The 26,578-nt window shown below is 38.3% G+C and overlaps 1 protein-coding gene across 9 annotated transcripts in view; it reads left to right on the top strand.

Moving 5' to 3' along the window:
* The window catches only part of APP (amyloid beta precursor protein), a gene marked incomplete at both ends in the record, with an annotated part of 277,334 nt that overhangs the window by 38,876 nt on the left and 211,880 nt on the right, over window positions 1-26,578 (top strand). For 7 of the 9 annotated variants that reach the window (XM_079705527.1, XM_079705526.1, XM_079705525.1 and 4 more), the window contains one exon: window positions 19,285-19,452. The exons of the other annotated variants lie outside the window; for them this stretch is intronic. In XM_079705527.1, the coding sequence (XP_079561653.1) occupies window positions 19,285-19,452 (168 nt within the window). The remainder of the gene's footprint in view (window positions 1-19,284; window positions 19,453-26,578) is intronic. 9 annotated transcript variants of the gene reach the window in all.

Here is a 26,578-nt window from a genome sequence, read left to right as displayed (position 1 = left end):
TTGTTGTGATTCACTGATAGTACACTGAGTGGACTTCATGAACCTATATTAGAGATTTTGAAAAGAGCTAAAATAGCCATTAACCTGCATGAATTAAAATATCTTAGATGGTTTAAAAATACTATTTAACACTTGGTGAGTCAGATCTGCCACACTGAGCTTTCAGGTTATGGCTGGGAATGACACATGGGCTGCAGTGTCACTCTTAGAAACCACTTGGCAGGCAGACATCTTGCAGATAAATGAGGAAAGATTGTCTATTTCAGGTAGCATAAGACATTCTTTACCAGTGTGTCATCTCTGGTTATACGGTCAGCATTTTCTTGAAAGCAGAAAATCCTCTCTTAGAATTCCTGAATAAACAGCAAACATCTTTGTGGGGATAACTCTCAGGAGATTTCAAGGACTCTACATGCATTAGTTCAGTCTCACCAGATGTCTCTGGAATCTTCTCATCCTGGAATTCCTTCTTTTCTTTCTTCCTGCTAGATACAAGTGGAGTCATTATGGTTCGCTCTTAAAACAAATTGCTTACCATCTACTTTATGTATATTATTGAATTTTAATCCTCATAATAACCTGTGAGGTGGGGTGTTAACATATCCATTTTAGAGATAAAGGAAATCAAGAGTCAGAGTAAAGAAGTTCCCCCCAAACAGCAGACACGTGCTAGACACAGCATCTTTTCCTTTTGATACCAAGGTTTATAATGGTACCTTCAGGTGTGGGTTTCCTCAACTGGTCCCTCCTACAGGTACCCTGAACCTGTAAGTCCCTTGAGGTCTCTAGAGTTCTGTTAGTGATGGATTAAACTAGTTCATAGTTGCAGGTACAAGACATAAAGAAGTTTCTGGAAACAAGAAAATTTTAGTCATGACTTGTCATAGGGTTTTTTTTCTTTGTTTGTTTGTTTTTTCAGTACACGGGCCTCTCACTGTTGAGGCCTCTCCCGTTGCGGAGCACAGGCTCCGGGCGCGCAGGATCAGCGGCCATAGCTCACGGGCCCAGCTGCTCCGTGGCATGTGAGATCTTCCTGGACCGGGGCACGAACCCGTGTCCCCTGCACCGGCAGACGGACTCCCAACCACTGCGCCACCAGGGAAGCCTGTCATAGGGTTTTTGATGTATGTAACCTGTTAGCACACACTTTTTATTCCAGTAGAGTTAATACATTATCTAAAAGGATTCCAGTGGTTTAGCCCTCTTTCCCTTTGTCCAGCTCATTCATTATGAAATGATTGGATAGGATTAGAAAGTCTTCACTCAAGCAGAGAAGATCTGGCTGGATTCCTTGGTCTTGGAACCCTAGTTATGAGTGTGTGACCCTACTTTCATGTGAATTTTGCTCAGAAGCAGTTATCACCCCTTGTGTGTGTGTGTGTGTGTGAGAGAGAGAGAGAGAGAGAGGTATCACAGCTGTGTGCCTCTCTTGGTTTATTTGAACAAATTCGTTTAAAAAGTCTTGCTCACATAAACAGTCCATAGTTAGATTTCTCCGTGGAACTTAAATCTTTTCAACACAGTGTAATGCCTCTCTTCCTCAAGGGCAGGATATAGATTGTATTGCAAGTTCTTTCTCTTATTTTTCTGTAGACATGTCAGAAAGACATTCCTGTGGTTCGGGAATGGATTAACAATGCAAGATTCCAGATCATTCTGTCCCCAGGTTACATAAGCACAGTGTTCCATGATGGAACAGCAACCTTGCACAGCTCCATTAAACATCGGCTAGTTTTGAAAATTAAAATAATTTCTTATCACTCAAGGCAAGGAAATGTTGATGGATGGATGTACCAGACTGACTATAAGAACTCCTGGTGTGATCTGGGGGGGCACAGCAGTAGTGGCGGAATAGGTTGCTTGTTAATCAGGGAAGCGGTGACTAGCACGACTGCTTCCTTCCTTCTTCCACCCCATGGGGACAAACTCAAATCTTCTAGCCTGATGCCTATTGCTTTTAGCTGGGAAGGCATTGCAAACTCATACCCTGCCCATGTGCTCTCATCCTGAAATTGACACTTCTCAGCATCTTCTCCACCTCCACTTCCATCTTCTGTCCTCACCACTGGGGCTCTACTTCTTATGCTTAAACTCATGCTGTGGTCTTGGCTATGCCCATCTCCCTTTTCCCTACACCCCAGGGCCAATGCTCCATTATGCATAGTAGACACAGTGCCTTGGGTGAAAATATTTCAATGTTAATTTCTTTTAAAATCAGAAGAATAATAGCTATAATAATGAATATATACTAATGAATCCAGCCTGAATTACACTCATCTTTATACCATCACAGCCCCAAAGTGTAACTTTTAATGATTTTTTTAGAGATGAAGGGGGCCCAGTAAAGGTGTTAGGAGCCACATATGCCCCTCGTACTTGTATGTGGCAGTTGCTCCCTGTGGCTTTGGATATTTCTTACAAATTCAAGGTTGTTCACACCCAACACTGTCCTACCTTTCTCCTCTCCCCACACTCATCGTATGTAGAGTTTCTGCTCCCGTCTTTGGTTCTGCCTATTCTATGCAAAGTCCATTCTCCTCCTTCTCCAAATCAAACCAGTCAATGCTTTATCATATCGGCGACTTTTATGAGCAAGTGTGGCCTCCTCGTTTTCATCTCCACCATTGTATATCCATTGAAATCAGGGGTGTTTGGGTCACCCCTCCATCCCCAGCCTTGAATGTGTTTGGTTCCAGGGAAATGTTTATTTTAATATATGGCATCAAGTCAGAACTTTCCTGAAACTTAACCCAGGAACCCAACAACTCTGGGACCTTGTCTATTTGAAGTGGGAAGGGCAAGTGTTTGATAATCAAAAGCATATGCTATTTGGCCTAGCTGTTCAACAAATAGTTTCTGTCTCTTCCCTGCAGTATTTTCAGGTGTACTTTTTTTCACACGAACCTTCACTTTAGGTGTTAAGTTACACTGAAATCTCTGAGAATCAGTTCAGTGCCGCTGAGGGCTTTAGCTGCAGGACTTTTTAAAATGGTTGATTGGATGCTTTATTAAAGGAGTCTGGCTGCCCACACTATTCGTGCAATTCTTGGAGTTTAGTGAGGTAATCTGATTTTTTTTATTTTTCATTTATTTCATTTTATTATTATTTTTTTTTATTTTTGGCTGCGTTGGGTGTTCGTTGCTGCGCGTGGGTTTTTCTCTGGTTGGGGCGAGCCGGGGCTACTCGTCGTTGCGGCACATGGGCTTCTCATTGCAGTGGCTTCTCTTGTTGTGGAGCACGGGCTCTAGGTGCACGGGCTTCAGTAGTTGTGGCTCGCAGGCTCTAGAGTGCAGGCTCAGTAGTTGTGGCACATGGGCTTAGTTGCTCCGAGGCATGTGGGATCTTCCCGGACCACGCTCGAACCCGTGTCCCCTGCATTGGCAGGCGGATTCTTAATCACTGAACCACCAGGGAAGCCCTCTGATTTTTTTTTTTTAATGTGCCTGAATTGCAAACTGATGCTTTTCTCAGGAATGTGTTCTCAAAGAGTCAGGAAATTAATTCTGAAGCTTTGGAGCCACCTTGCTTTTTGTGCCCTATTGTTTTTTGTTCTTGTTTTTCTAGAAGGAGCTTGAGGGTCTCCAACAAGTTGAGCTGTAGCTGGTATTTGGGAGTTGGTAAAGGCAGGGGTGTGTGGGTGCTGCTGCAGTTTTCCCTTCTCCACAAGAGGAAATCACTCTCCTGGTGCCACAAAAAAAGAAAATCTCACAAGTACCTAAGTGGAATTATTGTTCCACGCCTTCGTCAATAATTACATTTTCTACATTCGACTTTATTATTGTTTTTATTTTTCATGCCAGGCATTCCTTAATGCTTTCCATAAATATTTATTGAGTGTTTGTATGTGGGAGAGAGAGAGAGACAGAGGGGGGAGGGCAAGTAGTAAAGAGCAAGGCGGATCTCGCGTAGACAATGAAGTAATCCTCATCTTGTTTGCATTTATGTAAAAAAAAAAATTTTTAAAAAGGACTAGGATGCTTGTTCCACCTACTTGAAGCGTTTAGACATTATCTTTACTCCAACAGAGAAAACTCAGATGAATACTTACAGGTAGTACCATCAACTGCATCCTCATAGGAGCAGCACCTCACAATATTATCATTGCTGCTTTTCGATTGCCTCCGTGTAGATCATATCTGGGCCCCCAAACAGCGCTCTGGGTTCTGTCCTCACTTAGAGACAAAGAAACTAAGACTCAGATGTTGTGTCACTGCAACTGACATTTAGAAGTAAGACTCCAATATGTTTTTGGCTCCTGGCCTTCTATTGTTTCTGCAACAATTTTTTTATGTAGCTGAGAAAATAGAGATCAAGTCTTCACCGCTACCTTTCTTCTGAATTATTTCCTCCTCGTGTTGTAGTTCCTAATAGTCTTTATTCTGATAGAAAAGGCAATTTGAATACATCTTATTGTGAGTCTTAGGGCTTTAGAAATGGAAAGCTTCTTTGAGAAGTGCCTTGGTGCCTTACTTAAGAAGGATAATCTATCCGTGCTTATCAAGCAAACAGCCTGAAACTTGAACCTTGAGCATTCTTTAATGTTATAACCCTGGAGAAAGCGAAATAATCTTGGTTTACCCTACAAGTGATAAGTTAACAGAAAACACTTAGAACAATGAACAGGAATGCTGTTTGAAAGTTATCGTAGATTTTTCACATAAACTTAACCTTCTCTCTGATTTCTATTATGTTTGCAAAGCAGTTTTCTCCTATACCAAAAAGTCCCAGTAGCAAAAACACGGAAAAGGTAGATAGGTAAATATTATGCAACTTTGAAAGGATGTAAACCAAAGGATAGAATGTAAATATCCTTTCTGCTTATCAGAAATAAGATACTTAATGTTCTCTTCCTGAAATCATTCTATCAGTATTCTAAAAACAGAAAGATAAAGGTCTAAGACCTGGAATTGTTTGATGCACCTTATAGATATTTGAACTCTTAGCCCATATAATGCATTTATTTATACCGTCTTGTTGCAGCAGGGTGAAGGTGGCTTCTTCCTCTCTAAACATAAATTGTGAAAGTGTGTGCATATGTGTGTATGTTTGAAGGCGTGAGAAGAGAAGTAAATGGTAAATATCTGAATCCCTCTGTCTCAGTTAGCTTTCACGAGTAAATTATTTTATTTCCTCTTCATTCTCTTCCTGCTCACCTGATCGCCTCCAGTGTGACTTGCTTTAAGGACTTTTCAGGGTACCGATGAACTTATTTGCATAGCAGAAGTAGAGACACAGATGTAGAAAACAAACATATGGATACCAAGGGGGGAATTGGAGGTTGAATTGGGAGATTGGAATTGACATATATACACTACTATGTATAAAATAGATAACTAATGAGAGCCTGCTGTATAGCACAGGGAACTCTACTCAGTGCTCTGCGGTGACCTAAATGGGAAGGAAATCTAAAAAAGAGGGGATATATAACTGATTCAGTTTTCTGTACAGCAGAAACTAACACAATGTTGTAAAGCAACTATACTCCAATAAAAATCTAAATAAATAAATTATTGAAAAGAAGACTTTTCAGAAACCTTTTCATGAAAGCTGTTGATTATCATTCTTCCACTTAGGATCTTCCTCACGCTGTTAATTGAAAACTATATACTGATGTCAAGGACTCGTTGGTACCAACTTATAAAATGCAAGCCCTTGTTTGTGTTGGGCCCATGGTAAAACCTACAAGTACCTTAAATTTGGCATATAACAGCATGCTAGCTGTCTCTCAAATGCTCTGGCTAGTAGGCTAGTACTACTGCCTACTACTGCCCAGGCTAGTAGGAAATCTGTTGGAAATGACTTCCTAGAGGGTTTAACAGGGCTCTGAGGTTCATGTGACCACCCCTCATCCCCCTGAGAGCTGCTCTTGAGATTTTAATATACGTTGAAGGACAGCATTATATCTTAATTTACCTGGAAAATGAGCATCTTTGTAAGGGTCTTCAACCTTAGGAGTAATTTCATGGCATTTTAGTATTAGAAATTATAAAGATATTAAGGGATATGGATAGTCTGGAATGTACTGGGTCCAGATATGGTTACTGCTTGCCTCATTGAAGCTTAAGACTGGGAATTCCATTAGCCACCTCTCCTCATTTTAGTCTCTCCACCTATGTCAGTTTCACAGTGGCCTGAAGCCTGAAACATAGTTGAGACTGTAAAGGAAAATAGGGATGAATTTTTGGGCTGACAGAGTAAAGAAGTATGCTCTTTCTTCCCCTTGTCCAAGGAGTATGGGTAACTCTAAGATAAGGACGTATGAGTTTGGCCCTACCATACGTGTTCTAATTAAATGATGATCTGACTCTATTTATAAATCCACTTCTTCTGGAAGCTTGTTTTCCATTTATTTCCCTCCTGCCACTTGTTCAAACACTGTCATCTTCTCCTCTCCATCCAGTGATCCCTTGGGGCTCTGTTTCTTCTATGCTATATACATCACGAATGGGTCAATATTGTAGTGAGTAAGTGAAAGAAATAAAGAGAAGAAAAAAAGAAATTAAAAACTTTAAAATTTGCACTTATTTGTACCTTAAGCATAAGCTTTATGCTTTAGAAAATCCATTGTAGTGCTATAGATAAAGAGCTGTTGATAAAGTAAAGGTTCATTTGAGAGCTGTGTCATTAGATTGTGAAGAATATGATACTGCATAAAATATAAAGACTAAGTGCACCTGCCAAGTGATGAGTGAGGTACTGCAATTATGTCAATATCCAATATCTCATATTAAGAAGTGAGGGAGGGGGCACTTCCCTGGTGGTTAAGACTCCGTGCTCCCAATGAAAGGGGCCCAGTTTCGATCCCTGATCAGGGAACTAGATCCCATATGCATGCAGCAACTAAGAGTTGCATGCCACAACTAAGAGTCCACATGCCTCAACTAAAAGATTCCACATACTGCAACTAAGACCCAGAGCAGCCAAATAAATAAATATTACACACAAAAAAAAAGAAGTAAGGGGAATCACCCCAGGAATAGTCCTAACAATTTAGCTTGCAAATTATGTGGTGATAGTATATTCCAAGGCAATAAAATAAATTATATCTAGAGCTCATAACTATTCCACTTACTTGGCTGTGTCTAAGCACTAAGCTCAGGTGACACTGAGACTTTAATTTGGGACTTGTTTGGTGCCACCTGGGTGAAATCTGGTATGATCTCAATGTGAGGTATCAAATGACAGAAGTACTCAACCCCACATTCCAGAACTACATGTGTCCCCATTTCTCACCCCACCCTCTTCTCTGCACACACATCTACCTCTCAGAGAGAGCTGGGCCTGGGCTATGTGTGGCAAGAACTCACTGCTTGTGTTCCATGAATTTCAACAAGCGCATACTGATTGGTGGAGTGTGATCTTAGTGGCTTGAGTATTTGGTGATGAAATTTGCATGTCCTTTGCTGGAGGAAGTGTAATTAGAATAAGATGTATTCACACAGCCACATGTAAAATGTGAGCAGGAGCATGGTCTATTTAATAGCATTACACTGTTTTTATTAAAGTATTTCCTTTTAAAAACATGTTGAGTGACAGATATACAGAACAAACTAGTGGTTCCCATTGGGGAGAGCAAAGAGGGGAGGGGCAATCTAGGGGTATGGGACTAAGAGATACAAACTATTATGTATAAAATAATCTACAAGGACATATTGTACAACATGGGGAATATAGCCAGTATTTTACAATAACTATAAATGGAGTATAACCTTTAAAAATTGTGAATCGCTGTATTGTACACCTGCAATTTATATAATATTGTATAATACAGCAACTATACTTCAATTTAAAAAAACAGAGTGAAAACAAAATACATTTAATTTTTTAAAACCGATGCACTTAAGCAAATTGTTTATCACTTACAGAGGTATAGAGAAAAAGAAAGAAAAATTAAGAAGCCCACAGAATCAGTCAAATTTAAAGATAGCAGTCAGTTGCTGTCTTCTTAAAAGCTTCAGTGCATGTGTGCATGTATTTGGAACACCATCTTATTTCCCCCCAACTCAGACCTTCGTTTCCAGTTCTAGGAAATAAAACCAAGAGAGTATGGCTCACCATGCCCTAGCTGAGCCGTTTTCTTATCTGATCCCTATCTCACTGAATACATGAAATAGCAAATATTTGTTTAGATTTCTGAATATCAATGTGCTGGTTTGTTCTAGTTGAACTAATTGAAGTCCGTACTTTCCAAGAGTTTGCTAAAAAAGGCTGAGAGGAAGTGATAAATGTACAGTGAGATTAATGAAAGACAAATGGGTAATATGTTGACATAAATGTAATTTACTGTTGTGTTGTAAATTTTGTGCTGCCTTATGTCTGACAGTCCACTAGAAATATAATGCAATCCCCATATATCATTAAAATGTTTCTAAGAGCCACATTTTAAAATGTAAAAAGAAAATTAGTTGTAATAATATATTTTATTTAACCCAATTATCATTTCAGCTTATAAAATTATTAATGAGGTATTTTATAATGTATCTTTCATACTAAGTCATCAAAATCTCAACTGGAGATTTTCATTGGAAAAATTTGATAGAGTGTATAAAATTTACAGTCAGAAAGTAGATTTGCTTACCAAAGTTGTTATCAAGGTGCTTTAAAGTTTTTCATTAATAGGATTGAGTAATCGGTTTTTTAATTTAAATTTACATTAATTACAGTGAACTCAAGCGAACAATTCAGTTCCTCAGTTGAACTAGCTAGTGCTCACCCTCGTTGGACAGTACAAGTTCAGGGTGCTCGACAGTATAGTCAGCCCTGGGTATCCAGGTTTGGCCTCCAAGGAATGCGTGCTGTGTACCACTTTGTTTTGTTTAAGGTACTTGAGCATCTGGAGATTTTGGTAGGGAGGCACAGAGGGCAGGGTCTGGGAGGGAGGACCTGGAGCAAATCCCCTCCGGGTACTGAGGGACTGTATAACCTTTTTCTTGAGAACCAAGTAATAAGACCCATAGACTAACAATAGAAAAAGTAGAAAAGCAGATTTTCTGGGAGACCAGTGCCTCAGTAAGCTGGGTGGGGATGACATCCAGGTTCTGAGAGGAGAACCCCACTGTGAGGGTTTCACACAAAATATGATGTGAGCACAAGATCCTACTGCTTACAAACTTTTGGAAACTGTTAACCTCATCTACATCCCAACCCAGTTGAGCAGGTGACCCCTTCTGAAACCCTGATGGCTGGTTATCCATCCATTTAAGTGCCTCCTTGATGAGGCTTTTCCTTCCCAACAACTGTTCATCACTGGTTTCCTGTTTATAGCTTCTTCCTTGTGAATTTCCTTCTAATGTCTTCTTCCACCCTTATTCTTTCCTATGTTCCTTAGAGTCTTCTGATAAAATTTTGTTTCCCTCCAAGGTAACCTTTCTTTAATTTTTTAATGTTTATCTAAAAATGTGAGTACATCATTCTAGATGTGATTTAACACAGCAAGATTTCCCATGATATTTAGGGCCCTGTATTTGTAAAGCATGAGACTGCATTAGCTTTTTTTTCTTTTTTTCTTTTATTTTCATCTCTTAAAACCTTTGGAACTTTTTCTTATGAAACAGTTACACAGCTATGCCTTTCCTGTCCTGTACTACTTCAAAGAATTATTTCAAGCAAACTATAGGATCTTGTGTATACTTTAAAAATTCAACTTGAATTTTTACCTTCTGAAATAATCTTGAGCCCTGATTCTATCACTTAGTACTTTACTTATTCCTGGCAAATACGTGCCTGTATTAGTTTCTCTTGCTATAAATAATGCTGCAAAGCCACAACCCACCCCAAAATTTGTGGCTTTAAATAATAATCATTTTTATAGCTCACAGGCCTTTGGGTCAGCTGATCTTGGCTAAGCTTGGCCAAATTTGATAGAAAACAGTAAAACTTAAGAAACTGAATATGTATAAATTGTCTCTTGTATCTAAAGTGGAGAGGAGTAATAGAATTTGATTTTTCTGTGTTGCATTATGTGCTGAATAATAGCTTATCTGCCCTAGCTGTCAGAACTAATGGAAATCATACTGGAAAATAGTTCAGTTGTTACCATCAAATTTCTTTACAGAGAATGCCATTCAAACCAGCATCCCTGAGGACCCCAATTTCCACATCCTTCAGCTTTTTAGCAATACGACTTAAGTGCAGTAACTCTACAGTGAGATTTTTTAGCAAAGCACCGTCATTTGAGATTTGCTCTAATTGCTCTCTACCTGTAAACTCTGTGTGTGTGTGTGTGTGTGTGTGTGTGTGTGTGTGTTTATTACTGTTAACACCACCACTACGTATTACACAGGTGGCCGTATATAGTAGGTATATATACAGGGATATGCATATATAGGTATATGTTCATTGTTGAGAAATTAGAGATTAAATAAGGTAAGCCTTGAAGAACATGCGTTCACAATTTGGAATGTTGGAGATTCTGGACCCCTACTTTGGTAATTCAGTTTGCTGTTTCTGATTTAAGGAAAGAACTAATTTAGGAGAAAGTTTTTTGTTTTTATTTCTGGGGAGGTTTCTTAAAGAGGAAGCTACCAGATGTAACTAGATGTTAACGTCCAGGGATTTAAAATTAAGACATGCAGATTAAACATTTTTTAAACTGGATTTGCTTCCCCTTTACTTGGTCTAAAACTAATTTTTTAAGAACCAGTAACAAAGAACTACAAAATACTACTATCATCAGGGGAAAAAGTTATTTGAAAATAATATTCAAGAATTGAAAATAAAAAAGCTTGAGAACTAGTAGCAGGAATGCCACCTGGCTTAGTATGAAAAAAAAAGTGAGCATGGGTTTTGGAGTAAACAGCCTTGATTAGACTCTTGGCAGGTTTTGAGCCTTTCTGATTATCTAAGTAGATGTGGAAGTGAATTATCTAGGTTCTTCTGAGTCAAAGGAGATAATGCAGGGAAAAGCCTAAGTAGATATTTCAGTCTTTGCCCTTAACTCTTTTCCATCTCCATGTTCACATGATCAAGCCTGATGAGATATAATAATATTGAGAGAGGCAAAATAGTATAAAGATCATGATACTGTATGTTTTTGTATGTGAAACATGCCAGTAAAACTACAAGACAGAATTAAAGAGACAAACATCAAAATGATGTTGAAAAGAATTTGACTATTACCAATGTCAGAGCACAATAAACACAATTATACATGGTCTAGTATATATATGATGTATATGTGTATATGCATGCAGTTAGTATATAGAACATTTACTGTTTAGGACTAAATGGGCATTAATTGGATCGAAAACTATAGGCAAAGAGTTTGTCATACATGAGGCTATGTTTTTTTTTAATTCCAGTATTATATCTGTTCTAGGCCGTGGGCATCACTCTTTCTTGGGCCTACCTAAATTCATGCTTTCAACATTGGTAATTAATTCCATGAGTGTTGAATAACAAAGGTTTCTATTGGGATAACTGATTTTCTACTGTGCACCAGCAGCAAGAATTTATTTACAGCCTTTGTTATGAATTGGAAGAACAAAGGTTTCTATTGGGATAACTGATTTTCTACTGTGCATCAGCAGCAAGAATTTATTTACAGCCTTTGTTATGAATTGGAAAAAATTTGGGGTCAACTTTAGAATATCTATCCTTTAAGCAGAAAAAAAGCCTCATACTGTCAAATGGCAAAGCTAGAACAATTTAATAATGAGTTTGTTGTCCTTTATTCAAAGGAAGACAATCCATGGATTGGGGGAATACAGTGCCTCATAAGCAGTAGATCACTGTTCTAATGGGATTTGGGACAAGAGCGCGTTTATAGAGGGGTCAACACTGAAACGGCATGATTGTCTAGGAGGTCAGGAAGGGAATTTCCTTATAAGGCTAGCAGGTCCTATTTTTAGGGTAAATCAAGCTAGTTTAAGCTGAGTTGGAGGATTGTGATTGGTTTGTTAGGATTTCTTGACAGGTGTTTACCTTACGTGCAGGCTGGCGTAGGTTTAGATTTGTGATGTGGACCACACCACTGGGATGGCCTTCATTTTTGAGGTCCCAGTATAAGAATTAGCTTTATCAATATTAACAGAGGCCATGGATCCATCAAGGAGCTGTAACTTGTCATTTGAAGCCAGGTCAACAGTGTCCCCAAAAGAATGTCAAATTTCAAAGAGTGAAATATGTGGATTAGTTCTCTGAAAGGAATGTTTACTCTCTTCACTCACTTTTATTTTTATTTTTTTTCAATTTATTTATTTACTTTTGGCTGTGTTGTGTCTTCGCTGTGGTGCACGGGCTTCTCATTGTGGTGGCTTCTCTTTGTTGCATAGCACAGGTTCTAGGCACACGGGCTTTAGTAGTTGTGGCATGCGGGCTCAGTAGTTGTGGCTCACAGGCTCTATAGCACAGGCTCAGTATTTGTAGCACATCGGCTTAGTTGCTCCACGGCATGTGGGATCTTCCCTGACCAGGGCTCGAACCTGTGACCCCTGCATTGACAGGTGGATTCTTAACCACTGCGCCACCAGGAAAGTCCCATCTTTTTTCACACACTTTTGTGGCACATCATTTTTAGCCTGAAACTCGAGCTCTGAAATAATTGTGCAGCACCTAATGGATATGAGGAACATGGCCGCCTCTCCACACAGGGAAACTGAAGCTGTGTACAGTTTCAGTAATCACATTTCAGTTTTCTGTATGCTTTGATTAGCTCCTGCATTCTTTCTCACCACAAGTACGTGCACACACGCACAGGGGCAAAACCTTGGAAACTTACAATTTTCCATTTCAATTTGAGAGTCAGCCTGGGCGCATCAACAAAACTCTTGATGGTGTAGGTCCAACACCCAGCTCTGCCTCTTAATAATTCTGTGGCCTTGGACAAATCCTTCAGAGCCTTTTCCTTCTGCTTAGAGTTGGGATGGATGATTTTACAGATTCTTTCAGTTCTGTGATTCTGATTTTAATTTCAGTTCTCCTCTGTTAGAGATAAAATGGGCAATTTCAGGTGTTCTGGTTCTGCTTAAGTTTTGTTTTGCTTTGTTTTGTTTTGTTGGCATTTAAAGGAAAGCCCTACAGATAGTCTTTTCCTTTTGGGAATGAAAATTTATTTATGTTAAGGATTAAGTGAGGTACTTTATTTGGCCTTGAAAGGGGTTCACACTCAAATCTTCTTGATTGTGATTCAACAGAATAATTACATTGAAAATGGAATATTTAAATGTTTTAAAAGCATTTTTGTGGGGTATAATTATATTATGCCCAGGCTAAGGGGAAATTATTTATGTGAGGAAACCACAGCTGGGATAGAAATAGCATCACTGTGTGCTTTTTAAAAGATACTCACTATACAAGAATCTGACCCCAAGGAAACTGTGAACTGATTAAATAGTATCAAATAAGTGACTATATGAGGCCAGCTATTCAGACCAGTGAGAAGTTCGTTTAAATGCAGAAACAAGATGGTTTTCATTAGCCACAAACCTTAAAATTACATAAATCCACGGATGCACTGAGCTATGGATCCGTGCCTTCTCCTTGCCAAGCAAGACTTTTCAGCCAGTGAAACAGAGAGTTCCTTGTTCCCTTTCCCTTTTAGTTGGGACTGTGTGGGGAGGAATGTTGCCAAGCCAGCTCTATAAGGAATTTTGATCTCCTTGATGATAATAAAGAGAAACTTTTTGGGGAAAGGGAACACCCAGTTTGAAAGACAGCGGGAGAACTTGTTTGAGAAGCTGCTTTTGCGCTTGTAAATTGCATTGATTGTAGCTGCAGGTTTCGGGGTCACCTCTGCAGATTGGCCCAGAGTAGGTATATATTTATATTTATTTTAATTTCCCCTTAATCTTTTGGAAAGCCCTTTTCTAGCTAACTTGCTTTTGGAAAGTCCATTTTCACTTGAGTAGCTTGTCTATATAGTATGAGCCTAAAATATTCTTCTGGCAGCAAATGGTTGTTTTTAAAAGATTGACAGCATTTTTAGGTGTAGTGTTTGAGTCTCTGTAGTTCAGAGCATTCTGTAAATAGCCTGTTGCTTTGGAGGCAGTGTGTGCATGTGCCATTGTTTCAGCCAGTTATTCTGACCATTGTCACTGAGCACTGTTTTCCCATGGGAAAGCATCTCTGGTCTTATGATGTCAGCGGAAAGTCATTCAGGTTACAAGAATTATCTTCATCTTCAGTCTCCCAGAAATGCAGGGACCATGAATGGCCATTTATAGCAGGGTGCCAATCTTTTAGGTGTTGTCTTGGATTTCTGCCAAGTAACCTTAAGTTACCTTAGATAGTGTTAAGATGAAAACAAAATTAAAATGTAATAGTTATTTAAGTGGTTATATTTCCCATCCACTAAAGCTTTTATATTTCTTTTTATTAAGAGAAATGTTTTTTTTAAGTTAGGAATAATTATCTTTAGGATAACTTTGACAGAGTATGCATTTTCACTGGCTATAAATAACTTACTCTAGGACTGAAAGATTTAAGTTTTAAGAGCATCCATTTTAACACGTCCTGAATAGGACCTTGTGTATGATGTATTAGGCCATTTTTTGAGGCTTCATTCAGAAAAAAGGGATTTGAGTAAACCTCTTGGGCCCTTGGAAGGCTAAGTATTATCTTCCATGTGACCACCTTGGCTGGTGATGGTTTCCTTCTGGATGAATGCCAGGCAGTGGACTGCTCCTAGCAGCTAGGCTTTGTTTCTTAAATGGGTTATTTGATTCCAGTAAGGATCCTGGGTTGTTTGTCTTGTTTTAATTAATTGAGCCAGGGATATGTTTCTTAAAACATGAAATGCAGGTGGACTTCATTAAGAATAGAAAAGCTTCTGGTTCAATCTGTTATCTCCCAGCGCCTTACTCTGATCTGGTGTTGGCTCGGGAAAGAATTTTTGCCCAAGAAACATGTCTTTGTGATTTAAGTATTTATTTGTGAAGGCCCTCTTGTAATGTCAAATGTAACAGATACATACGTACAGCCAATTTTATAATTTCTAGCATAATAAGTTACCCTAAGTATTGAGGAATCAAAGTTTGAACTATTACACAGTTCCATTCTAAGAAAACGGGTCATGTTAATGATCATACTTATTTTTTTAAGTTAATATTAGATCTCATCTGGTAGAAAATCCAAAAGGAACTGAAGCATCTGTTTTCTTGTCTTAGCTCCCATTGTCAAAAGGAAGAGATCATAAGGCAATTAAAGATGTCTTCCAGTAATTTGATAGGGCCATAATCAATTCATTTGAAGGGAATGGGAGAAAGATTACCACCATTTGGTAGTTGGAACATACAAACATGCAAACAGATGGCATCAAAATAACTGTAAAGTCAAGAAGATGGAAGGATAACAAAGTGAAGAATGGAAGAAATAGAAAGATGTTAAGAAGTCAAGCTAGGAAAAAATTGAGAACATTTGATGTGTTTGTCAAGTAGGGTGACCAGTTGTCTCAGCTTGCTGAGGAGTCTACCAGTTTTAGCACTAAAAGTCTCACATCCTGGAAATCCCTCAGATCCAAGCAAACTGATCATTCATCTTATTGTCAGGATAAGGACTTGCCTGACTTACTGCTTTGTCCCCCAAACTATTGGGCCAACCCAATACATCAGTGCCTAGCATGTGTTACATATGCAAACTTACTGAATGAAGCAATGTTAGCTGCTGTCATTTATTATTTTTGCTGTTGTTATATTGGAGTTGCCTCTTAGCAGCTAGGAGGTGAAAGAGTGCAAACACCAAGACTTCTTAAAGTAGGTAAAAGAGAAGCAATGGCCTAATCTTTAGGAATGTCTTATGCTGTGTAATTGAAGGGTTTTGTGTTAGTAATGGGATAATCAGGAAAATAAAGAGAGCCAGGGTAGTTGATTGCAACAGAAGCCAAGGGAAAAGACTTCCAAGGAAGAATTCATGATGTATGGCAAAGAAAATGAAAAGTGACAGGTATTGAAGAAAAAGGCTTTCCTTTCTCAGGAGGTTGTATATAACCTTTGAGAAAATTGTTCGGATGGTAGGAATGTAAACCAAACTGCAAGGGTCCTGAGAAGCAGGTAAGAAGGTGGTATCAGTGAGTGTTTAAATCACCACCTGCTAGAATTTGTTGGAAGTAATGGGAAGATGACAGTTCCTCTAGAGCAGAGGCAGGCAAACTATGGCCCACTGGCCAGATCTGGCCTACTGCCTGTTTTGTAAAGAAAATGTTATTGTGAAGTAGCCACACTCATTTCACATATTGTCTGAGACTGCTTTTGCATAGCAGCAACAGAGTTGATTAGTTACAAGAGACTGTAGGGTTCACAAAACCTAAAATATTTACTCTCTGGCCTTTTACATAGAAAATGTGCTGACACCCTCCTCTAGAGGATAATAGAATGGAAGGAGGTATTTTTTGTCTATTTGCTTTCTTTCAGTAGAGGAGATCAGAGCCTATTTGTGGATGTATTATGGAGCTGGAGAAAAGGAGGAACTTATTGGGTATCTACTGCAGTACAATAGGTTACCTTAAACCTAATGGTTTAAAACAACAAACATTTACTATCTCAGTTTCTGTGGGTTGGGAATTTGGGAGTGTCTCTCTTGAGGTTTCAGTCATGTCAGCCAGGGCTGCCATCAGATGAAGGCTGATGAGGCTGTAGGATGTTTCCCAGCTCACTTACATTGCTGTTGACAGGAGACCTTGGTTCCTCATCACACGGGCCTCTCCACAGGACTGCTTGAGTGTCTGTACAACATGGCAGCTGACCTCCTCCACAGCAAGTGATCCCAGAGAGCAAGGAAGAAACCCTAGTGCCCTTAATGACCATGCCTTGGAAAACACGTATTTTTGCCCTATTTTATTTGTTGCTGCAGACAAACCTTGATACATTATGGGATGGCCGTGACAAGAGCATGAATCCAGGAAGTAGGGACCATTAGGGGTCATGTTGGAAGCTGGCTACCATGGGGGAGAGAAATTGGTACTTCATTGTTCCTTGAGGGGAGGATATAAAATTAAGGGCCTTTGCATTGATAAGGAGATAGTAACTATGGAGCACACTGTGGAGAGTCAGAGGTACAGAGAAATGTTAAGATTGTGGAGGTAGAATTTATTCAGCAAAATAATTACCAACAGTGGTAAAGGGTCATTAGTCCCTCTGTTCAGTTAGGGGTAAGGCCCCAAGATTCTAAGACTGGAAATCTTTGGGACAGGAATGAGTTTGAGCAGAATAAAGTACCATGGGGAATGAAATGGTGATTTCATTATTAGATTTTAAATTCCTTGATAATGGAATTTAAAACATGGGCAAAGCCCATACTTTATAAACAAGTACATTAATAAATTTTATATATTTATCTATATATTATAAATGTATTTTATGTCCTTCATTGCATCTAAGATAGGGCCTTATCTATAGGTATCTGATCATTATTTGACTTTTTCACAATGTTATTATCTTACTACTTACTTCAGTAAAATGGACAAAATTTATATTCTGATTTTGAGGATCAAAGCGTTGAATTTTCTCTTATTCCCTGAGGAAAACTGTGAAACTTACATTCATGGAACATTCTGCTTAGGCTGCTTCTTTGCATCTTTTGGAGAATGAGCCTCTCAGTTTCTGGTTTGGAAATTGCAGGTGGGGGGCAAGGCCCCAAATTGGGGAGTTGAGGGGTCCTAGCTATTCTGCTGACGACCCGATACTGTGACCTCAGCTGCTGTTTGTTACATCTGGCAGCAGAGAGGTAGAATTTTCTAAACATACCATATAAAGTAGAACTAGAAATGCAGAAAATGTTACCTGAAACATGGTTTTAGAGATTGTGCCAGGAGCTTTTGCACTCAGGTCTATGATAGGTCTCAGCTAGGTTCAGTACAAGATTATTTTTTTTAAAGGACAAAAATCCTCTTATGGATTTATGGACAAAATATATATGATGATGACTAGAACGGACAGATGTTTGATCTATTTTTACATTTCTGTGGGGGGAAGTGTCAGGAAGCCATTTCTTTAACTGAAATCTCTTGGTGTAATTTTAGTGTTGTTTTTTTCCCTCCTGTGAACAATTTTTAGAAATGATACAAGTTATTATAGAATCACCCAGTTCTCCGCTGCATGAATGGCTTCTGTTGGAAGTTAACTCTTCTTAGCATGGATCTCACACATTTCCTCCGGAGCTGGATTTAACAAGGGAGGGATTACTTTGCCACTGTGTCTTTTGATACCTTGGTTTCGCATAACACTTGCACTCCTGTGGATTTATTTTTCATCTTTTGCTGATTTTTTTTTTCTTTTTGAACTATCAGAACCTATTAAGTGAGGTAGTATGGATATTTCAGAACTTCCATTTTCCCTTTTAAAACTACGTATATGGGGAATTCCCTGGTTGTCCAGTGGTTAGGACTCGGCTCTTTCACTGCCCAGGGCCTGGGTTCAGTCCCTGGTCGGGGAACTAAGATCCTGCAAGCTGTGCCGTGTGGCCAAAAAAATATGTATATATTTATATGAACGTAATACCGGTGGGCAGAAGAGTTTAGAAATACAAAAGTGCACCCATTTCAAAGTTATTTTGGCAAAATGGTGTGTTGCCTGCATTGGTCATAGCTAAGACCTATTGAGAGCTTGCTACACAGTAGGTGCTCTGCTGGGCCCTGGGTGAGACTTGTCACCTCTTTGCAGCGTAGCTGAGGAGATGAGACACCAGCACCCTTCCTGTACTCTTCAGAGCTGACAGAGTGATAACCAGGGAATGTTCTGGAGAAATCTGATGGAATGGCCAACATATTCATTCATGTTTGTGCTTGGTAAATTCTACAGTAATTTTTCAGTCCGAAAAGTTATGAAGTTGTCACTTGCTAATTAGTAAAGCGCCACTGACACCATGCCCTCAGCTCTGGGAGGTGACATACAGCCTTACTCACGGAGCTGATCACCATGCAGGGACTTGGCAGTGTTCTTTGTGTGAGTCACTTGGAGGTTATTATGAGAATATGGTTTCCTCCAGAGTGATTCTATTTATTTCAGAAAAACATCTGATTTTATTGTCAGGACCATGCAGTAAGCAAAATGGATAAACTTGTCAATGAAATCTGCCATGGGGGAAATGTATAAGCTTTTCAATGAATAAATTCTTCTCAATACTCCTAATTTCTTCATTTCAATGTTAAAAAATCAACACTGTATTATATGTGGTTGGAGATGTCTGTAGCATACATAATGCTTAACCCAAAGGAATTCATAATTGAGAATTCGGAGGAATAGAACTATTTTTGGCATTGCTCCAGGCCATGTTTCTCTTTACAGCCCTTCCCCCCAGCCTCCACCCCAGAGCTGTGGATTTTTGTAACTAACCAAAACTTATTTTTTCAGGTGCCCACTGACGGCAATGCTGGCCTGCTTGCAGAACCGCAAGTCGCCATGTTCTGTGGCAAACTGAACATGCACATGAACGTGCAGAATGGCAAGTGGGAGTCAGATCCATCGGGGACTAAAACCTGCATTGGCACCAAGGAGGGCATCCTGCAGTACTGCCAAGAAGTAAGTCTCTACTGGTGGCCAGCAGTTCATGTTGGATCACATGCACGTTTTTTTAATTTAATTTCTTTTATGTTTGTATTTTATCTCTTGCAGTGAACGTCTTGGTTCCTAAAGGTTCACCATACCTTTAATGTATTTACTTGCTTTACCCTACAGTATGCATAAATATTTTAAAAATTATGTCATATAATAACCATCAATAAACCAACTGAAATAGAATCTTGTATGTCAGATATACTTTAATTTAAAAAAAAAGAAAAAAATTTTTTAAATTAAAAAAAAGAGAAAAAAACCCAACTGAGTAAAGTTTAAGATACCTTGGCTCTTTATCTTTAGAGTATATCCCACTGTAGCTAATGCAAAGTCTTGTGTTTAACAGTGACTAGGAATTGGGAGATTGGGATTGGCATATACACACTACTATATACGGTAACTAATAAGGACACACTGTATAGCACAGGGAACTCTACTCAGTACTCTGTAATGACCTGTATGGGAAAATAATCTAAAAAAGAGTGGATATATGTATATGTATAACTGATTCACCTTGCTGTACAGCAGAAAGTAACAGAACGTTGTAAATCAACTATACTCCAATAAAAAATTTAAAAAAATAAAATTAAAGTGACTAGAATTAATTTTCTCTATGTTACCAATTTGAGATATTTTAGTTCATTTATTTGTTTATATTTAATTTTGGTTTTTCTCTCCTTATTTTTATGATTTGAAAACCTAAAACATTTACATTGTTAAAACATTGAAATAAGAAGTTGCACTCCGAAATCTCACTTGCTATCGATCCTCTTAAAAAATATTTTCATCGTTCTTGATTTATCCTTCTTGAAAAAGAGAGAATTTATATTTTTCCTTCTTCTGCTTTTACAAAAGGTAGCTTACAATAAGCACTGTTCTGTACTTTGCTTTTTTAACATAACTTTTAGATCCTGGAAATCACCCCCTTGCCATTTGTAGAGATCTGCAGCCTTTGTGTAATTTCTCCTAGTTTTCTTGCTGTTATTGTATAGGGTTTTTTTTAAAATTAATTCAGTTTAAAATAACTGGAGTCCAAGGCATTTTGTCCCACATTTCTAGACAGTTATATATTCCTACAACGTGTGGCTCTTTGTGTTTTAAGAACGTTTAAAGGAATTAGTCTTACACCTCTTGGCAAAGCAAAATTTCTTACCCCACATAAACAATGGATAACCTGGCAACATTTCCTTTGTTGTAACCTTTTATGTACAAGAAAATTTTCTTTAGCCCTGTTGGATCCAAAATGAGTGTTTAATGAAATATATATCTATGTGTGTGTGTGTGTGTGTGTATTTAACATATATATATATGCCCACATGTATTTCTTTTTATTGGTAGTGCTATAAGAAAGGACAATCTAAATTCTAACTCCTGTGTTTTGAGAAGCAAAGAAGCATCTGCATTATCACAATATATTGCATATCAAGTAATTTTTGTCTTGAAGGAGTATGAACTATGTTGTGAAAAGATAATTCTTCATGTTTAAGTAGAAATCATTAATATTGGCATCCTTTATATTATTTTAAAAACCATTTATTATATAGGGACTGATAATAAATTCACTTTTGCCTGGATATGACATTTCTAAAATATACATTTTTGGAAATAGTATTCACATTCTATTGAAGAGTTCCTCTAGTACAGTTTTGTAGATGAGTTATGAGTTGGTAAATTGGAATTCTGTGCATGCATGCTTTTAGGTTTTTGATACCATTTTACTTATCTGGATACACATGCAGATTATGCATTCTGAATGTTAAATAAATGTTTTTAAAGGCTACAACTCAAATTTACTTTATGACGTTGACCACATCATTTTCTGTTGAATGGCTATTTTGATGTATATATCATAGTTGGCATCTAAGTTTTTCTTCAGTGTCAGTCATGAATAATCAGATGTTTTTACATTTGTATGATGACTCTATAAAAATTACTCTTCATGACCCTGAGAACAACCCTATTCCCACTCCACTTAGAGATCCCACTAATGCCTGGGTAACTTCGCTTCCTGTTTTAGTCTGTTGTTTGTCCCAGGGGTAAGCCACAGAGTGGTTCTTCATAGTCCCAACCTTTTTCCAGATTGTTGGTGACCATGGGGTGGAGGTAGGGGGAGGAAAGTGAGCCCTTTGGTTGTTTCTCCTTTGTCTTGAAATTCTGGTTATATCTGCCTATCTCAGTTTACCACCCACTGAGGTCGTGTACAACAATACACAACAGGCCAGAGTCTTAAGATAGATTAGACAAACATTAGGCTAGAGAAGTTAAGAAAGGGCCAGACCATCAGGCCTTGTGGGCCCTTTTAATGAATTTGATCTCTATTCTGTAACAACAGGATGTGTCATGGAAGGTGTTTATTTTTTTAAAAGAAAGAGAATGACTGTACATTAGCATTTCCAAAAGTCACCCTCTAATAAGAACGTACTGTATAGCACAGGGAACTCTACTCCGTACTCTGTAATGACCTATATGGGAATAGAATCTAAAGATTGATTCTATAGAATCAATCTACAGATTGATTCTATAGAATCACATATTCGATGTATATGTATCCAAAGATACATATACATATATCCACTCTAAAGAGTGGATATATGTATATGTATAACTGATTCACTATGCTGTACAGCAGACATTGTAAACATTGTAAATCAACTATATTCCAATAAGGATTAATTTTAAATTTAAAAAAATAAATAAACTTATCAATCACCACTTTACTGTGAATTATCATGAAGGGCTGAGTCAGAAGGCTGGTCAATATGAGCATTCTGACCCTGAAAAAAATAAACAAAAACAAAAGTCACCCTCTTGCTTTGTCACTCTGACCTCATATCTAGTTTCTCAGTTCCCTGGGACCCAACTGGAGCCTCTACTCCGGAGCTGTCCAGGGCAGTAGCCACTAGTGGCGCATGGCTGTTGAGCACCTGCAGTGTAGCTATAATGTGTGCTATAAGTGTAAGATATCAGTAAGTACCATATTTCATATTTCAAAGATTTACATGAAGAAAGAGTATAAAATAATCACATTAATGATTTCATATTGATTGCATATTGGAATGATAATATTTTGTATATACTGTTGTAAACATCATGTATATGTTACTAAATTATGAATATGTATATTATTAAAATGAATTTCAACTGTCTCTTTTTACTTTTCAGTGTAGCTACTGTGGAATTTAACATTACACTGGCATTATGTTTCCATTATATTATATTTCCATTGAACACTGTTGCTGTCCTGCCCCACTCCATTCCACCAGTGGCTGTAAGGGTCTTAGATCCCATGATCTAGCAAGTGGGAGAGGGAAGTGGAAGTGAAGAGTCCCTCCAGACCTTCCCCCAGAATTTTACTGGTGCTTGGGAGTTAGAGAGGCTTATTTGGGGCCTTTTAAATACATCTTTCATTAAAAATATTTTAGTGCAAGATGATTATATGAATACTTTTCTAGAGCCCAGTGGTTCTCTCTTCCTCCTTCATACTTATATCTCTGGGTGCTAAGGATGCAATGATGAGTAAGATACAGGACCTGCTCTTAGAGGGAGATTGCAGGGGCGAGAAAGGCTTATAAAATAATTTTAACAACTTAAAAACTGATGATGATGATGTTGGCACATGGTGATAATATTGATAATTCTAGTACCAACTAAATTTTATTGAGCATTAACAAGGTACTGAGCTACCTTGCCAGGTGTTTGCCCTCATTTTACCCCCATGATGCCTCTGGGAAAGAATCCTGGGAAAGAAACTTGGTGATTTGCAACATTTAAGGGGAACAAAGTAAAAGATTCAACGGAGGAGGAGCAGTGGCCAGAAACCTAGGATCAGAACTAGGTGGTATTATGTGCTGGAAGTCGAGCTAGGTTAATATCTAAATGAGGGAAATGATGAGAATGCAAGTGTGATGCAGACCAGAAGTGACTGAAGTATAATTTTTGACAAGGCAACTCATGACTGCCTTGCAAAATGAATGCGTATCAAAACTTTTACTCAATTCATTATTTAATGAGGTAACCTGTAAGATGTTAACCAGTTTGACTTGAAGAGATTTAAATCCTTTTTCAACAAACTTCATTCACATGGCTGTGAACAGGAATTATCTGATCTGCATTGCATGAGACAGGAAACATTTGCATTGCTATCAGGTATCTACAGTATCTACTCCTACAGGGTTGTAAAGTAGCCTATAGAGAGTCAATCAGAAGAACATACCCTGTTTAATCAGGTCACCTTTTCCCCTACCACCCCAGGCTCTGGAAGACAACACCTGCATTTCACTGCTAGAACACCCAGTACATAATCTCTTTTGCCCATTTCTGAATAATGGACATTTTTTATAATAAAACAGTCTCCTAATTTGGCAAATAAAAGTTCATTATTGATCTTTAGGATAGCAATTTCAAGGGAATAGCATGGGAAGAATCAAATTACAGTAGGTTACAGGAAGAATAACGTGTACGGGTGTTGAAGCCATCTGTGGTCTCTCTGAGGAAAGTCCAAGAGGCAAAGAGCCTGTGGGCAATTCATGGAAAAGGGAAAGGCTTTGTTTTTTGTTGGGCTTTGTTTTTAAAGGGAAGGAACTTTAGCTGAGGGAAGCTTAAACTAAACTGTAGGAAGGGTAGATCCATCATAAGAAAACTAGTGCCTGGCTGAGTCTTAGAAAAGAGAATAAAAGATGGGGAAATAGGGTGGGTTAATTCGGCAGTTTATGTTGTCAGGTGACTGCAATCTACTCGTACATGGAGAATATTTTCTCCCATTGATGGAGAGGATCTTGGGGTAAGTATAGCTTACAGAATTTTTAAAAAGGCATCCAGTAACTGGGTCCTCAGATATCGAAACTGAGACTCAGTACTGCCTGGAATTTCTCTGTTGGGGTTTCTTGTTTTCTACTTATCCTTTCTCCTTTATGTTCACCTCATTTTCTCCTGCAAAGATGGCTTCCTTTAGGAGTCCAGGGAAGATGGCAACTCTGGGAGTTTGTTGTTCCAGTTTGGATTTCCAACCCCATTCTGCCAGTGTGCATTCTAATTCCCAGATAGGGTTCTCATTGGTCCTGCTTTCAGTCACCGATCTACCTTTGGACTAGTCACCATATCCACAAGGACTCAGTATGTACTGGGACTGGCCCATCTTGGTCATGAGGGTGTATGGCTTGTTTGGCATCCCAACCAGAGCCAACTGGCGTGGGGAGAGGAGCTCTTGACAGAAAAAAGGTTGAAGAGTGGCATGGGGGCAAAACAGAATAATGACCAAAGCCCAACACAATGGGCTTAGAAACACACAGTGCCTTTTAAAAGTTTTATAGGTTGGAGAGTGGGTAGCTGAGGGAATTCACATCATGACTTTAACCAGCTTTGGGGAAGGTATTGGGGGGTGGGTGTTGGAGAGGTGTTCACTCAGAACGTTTAAACAGTGTTCAACTTTTTCTATTGAATGGTGCATCCTAAACTATTTAGAACATTTCTTATTGATATTTTAGCGTCTTTCTGCCACTTTCCACTTTGTAGGTAGTCTGAAATTTTTCTTTTATAATTAGAAATAATAGTTTCATTTGTAGGATTGAATTTTTTTGTGTGTTGTTGGAAATGTTTATTTTCCTTTATTTTTTTTAGCTCCGTATTTTTATTTTAGACAGTTGATTGATTCCCTGCTAAGAAAGCCAAAGAAAATAATGTTCGTAATTTTTCCAACTCCCCTTCTCACAGATTTTTGTAAGCTATATTATTTTTATATTTTTGAAGTTTAATATTATGGTCTGTTCTTGTCATAATTCTCACAGTTGTAGGTTCTGTCTTTAACTGGATTCAGTGTTTACAGCCAATCCTTTCACCAAAGCATCTCTATTCCTATCATGTTTATTTTGATTCCTCTATTTTTTTGGGTGCCTGTCATATTACTTAGTTATTTCCAGAAGTTGTTCTTATTGAACAATAGTTTAGTTATGTATAGAATTCCAGGTTGACAAGTATTTTTGTTCAGCACCATGAAGATACTTATCCACTATATTCTGGCATCGTTGTGCAAATTCCCTTTTTTTAAAGTGTACAAAAACCATTACTGTCACCATTTACAGTGCTATTCATTTACTGATTACTTTATCTCAATAGTGATGAATCATTTTTTTTCTTTATGTTCTCAGTCCCTCTTGTGACCAAAACACAGATGTTTTAGAGACAGCTGGCTGAGTCAGAGAGGCAGCTGTGAGCAGTCTGTGGTCCTAGGACAGAATGAAACCAACTGAACTCATGACCGTGACCTCTTTTTGACCTTTTGCTAACCAATTTAACTCACTTTTTAAATTTGGTTTTCCAAAGGACTGCCTGTATAGCTGCACATCGTATCTGTTGGTGCTTAGCTTAATATGATGTGTCAAATATTATTTTTTTTTGATGGTGAATTATCTAGTCCATATCTTTCATAGTTTCATGTTCCTCTCAGTTTGTATTCCCTGCTGTTGGTTGTTTTGTTGTTATTATTAATATTGGCATTTTTGCCTCCTGATTTCTTTGGTCCTATTGTTGGTCAAGGGCAAGATTAGGGAGAAAAAAGTAAAAATCGAGTCTTTTACCTTGCTCTTATAAAGCCCTTATAAAGGTTGATTAAGAAGATAGTTTGAAACTTAGGTTTGTGTAATCAGCATTTTATCTCATAGCATACACATTCTTGGTACCCATAAATTCCCTCCTGTTCCCCAATCATAATAGTTATGTTTTTGCCCAGTCATCATTCAAATACTTGCATATTTGAAATATAAAAATTTTCTTTACATTTTTTTATTAGCACAGTCAGCACTATTCTTTCTTTTTTTTTTTCCATCAAATGTGTATTGAGGGCTGCTATAGACTTAATGTTTGTGTCTTTCCCAAAATTCATATGGTGAAGCTTTAAGGTCCAATGGGATGGTATTTGGAGATGGAGCCTTTGGTAGGTAATCAAGGTTAGATGAGGTCATGACGATGGGGGCTTTGTGATGGGATTAGTGCCCTTATAAGAAAAGACACCAGAGAGCTTGCACAGTTTGCTTTCTCTGCCTGTTCACACAAAGAGATAATGTGAGAACCCAGAGAGAAGGTAGCAGTCTGCAAGCCA

Source organism: Hyperoodon ampullatus (genome assembly GCF_949752795.1).
Source record: "Hyperoodon ampullatus genome assembly, chromosome: 5".
Taxonomy (NCBI): domain Eukaryota; kingdom Metazoa; phylum Chordata; class Mammalia; order Artiodactyla; family Ziphiidae; genus Hyperoodon; species Hyperoodon ampullatus.
Note: the sequence above shows the minus strand (reverse complement) of the source record. Positions and strands in the feature narration are given on the sequence as shown.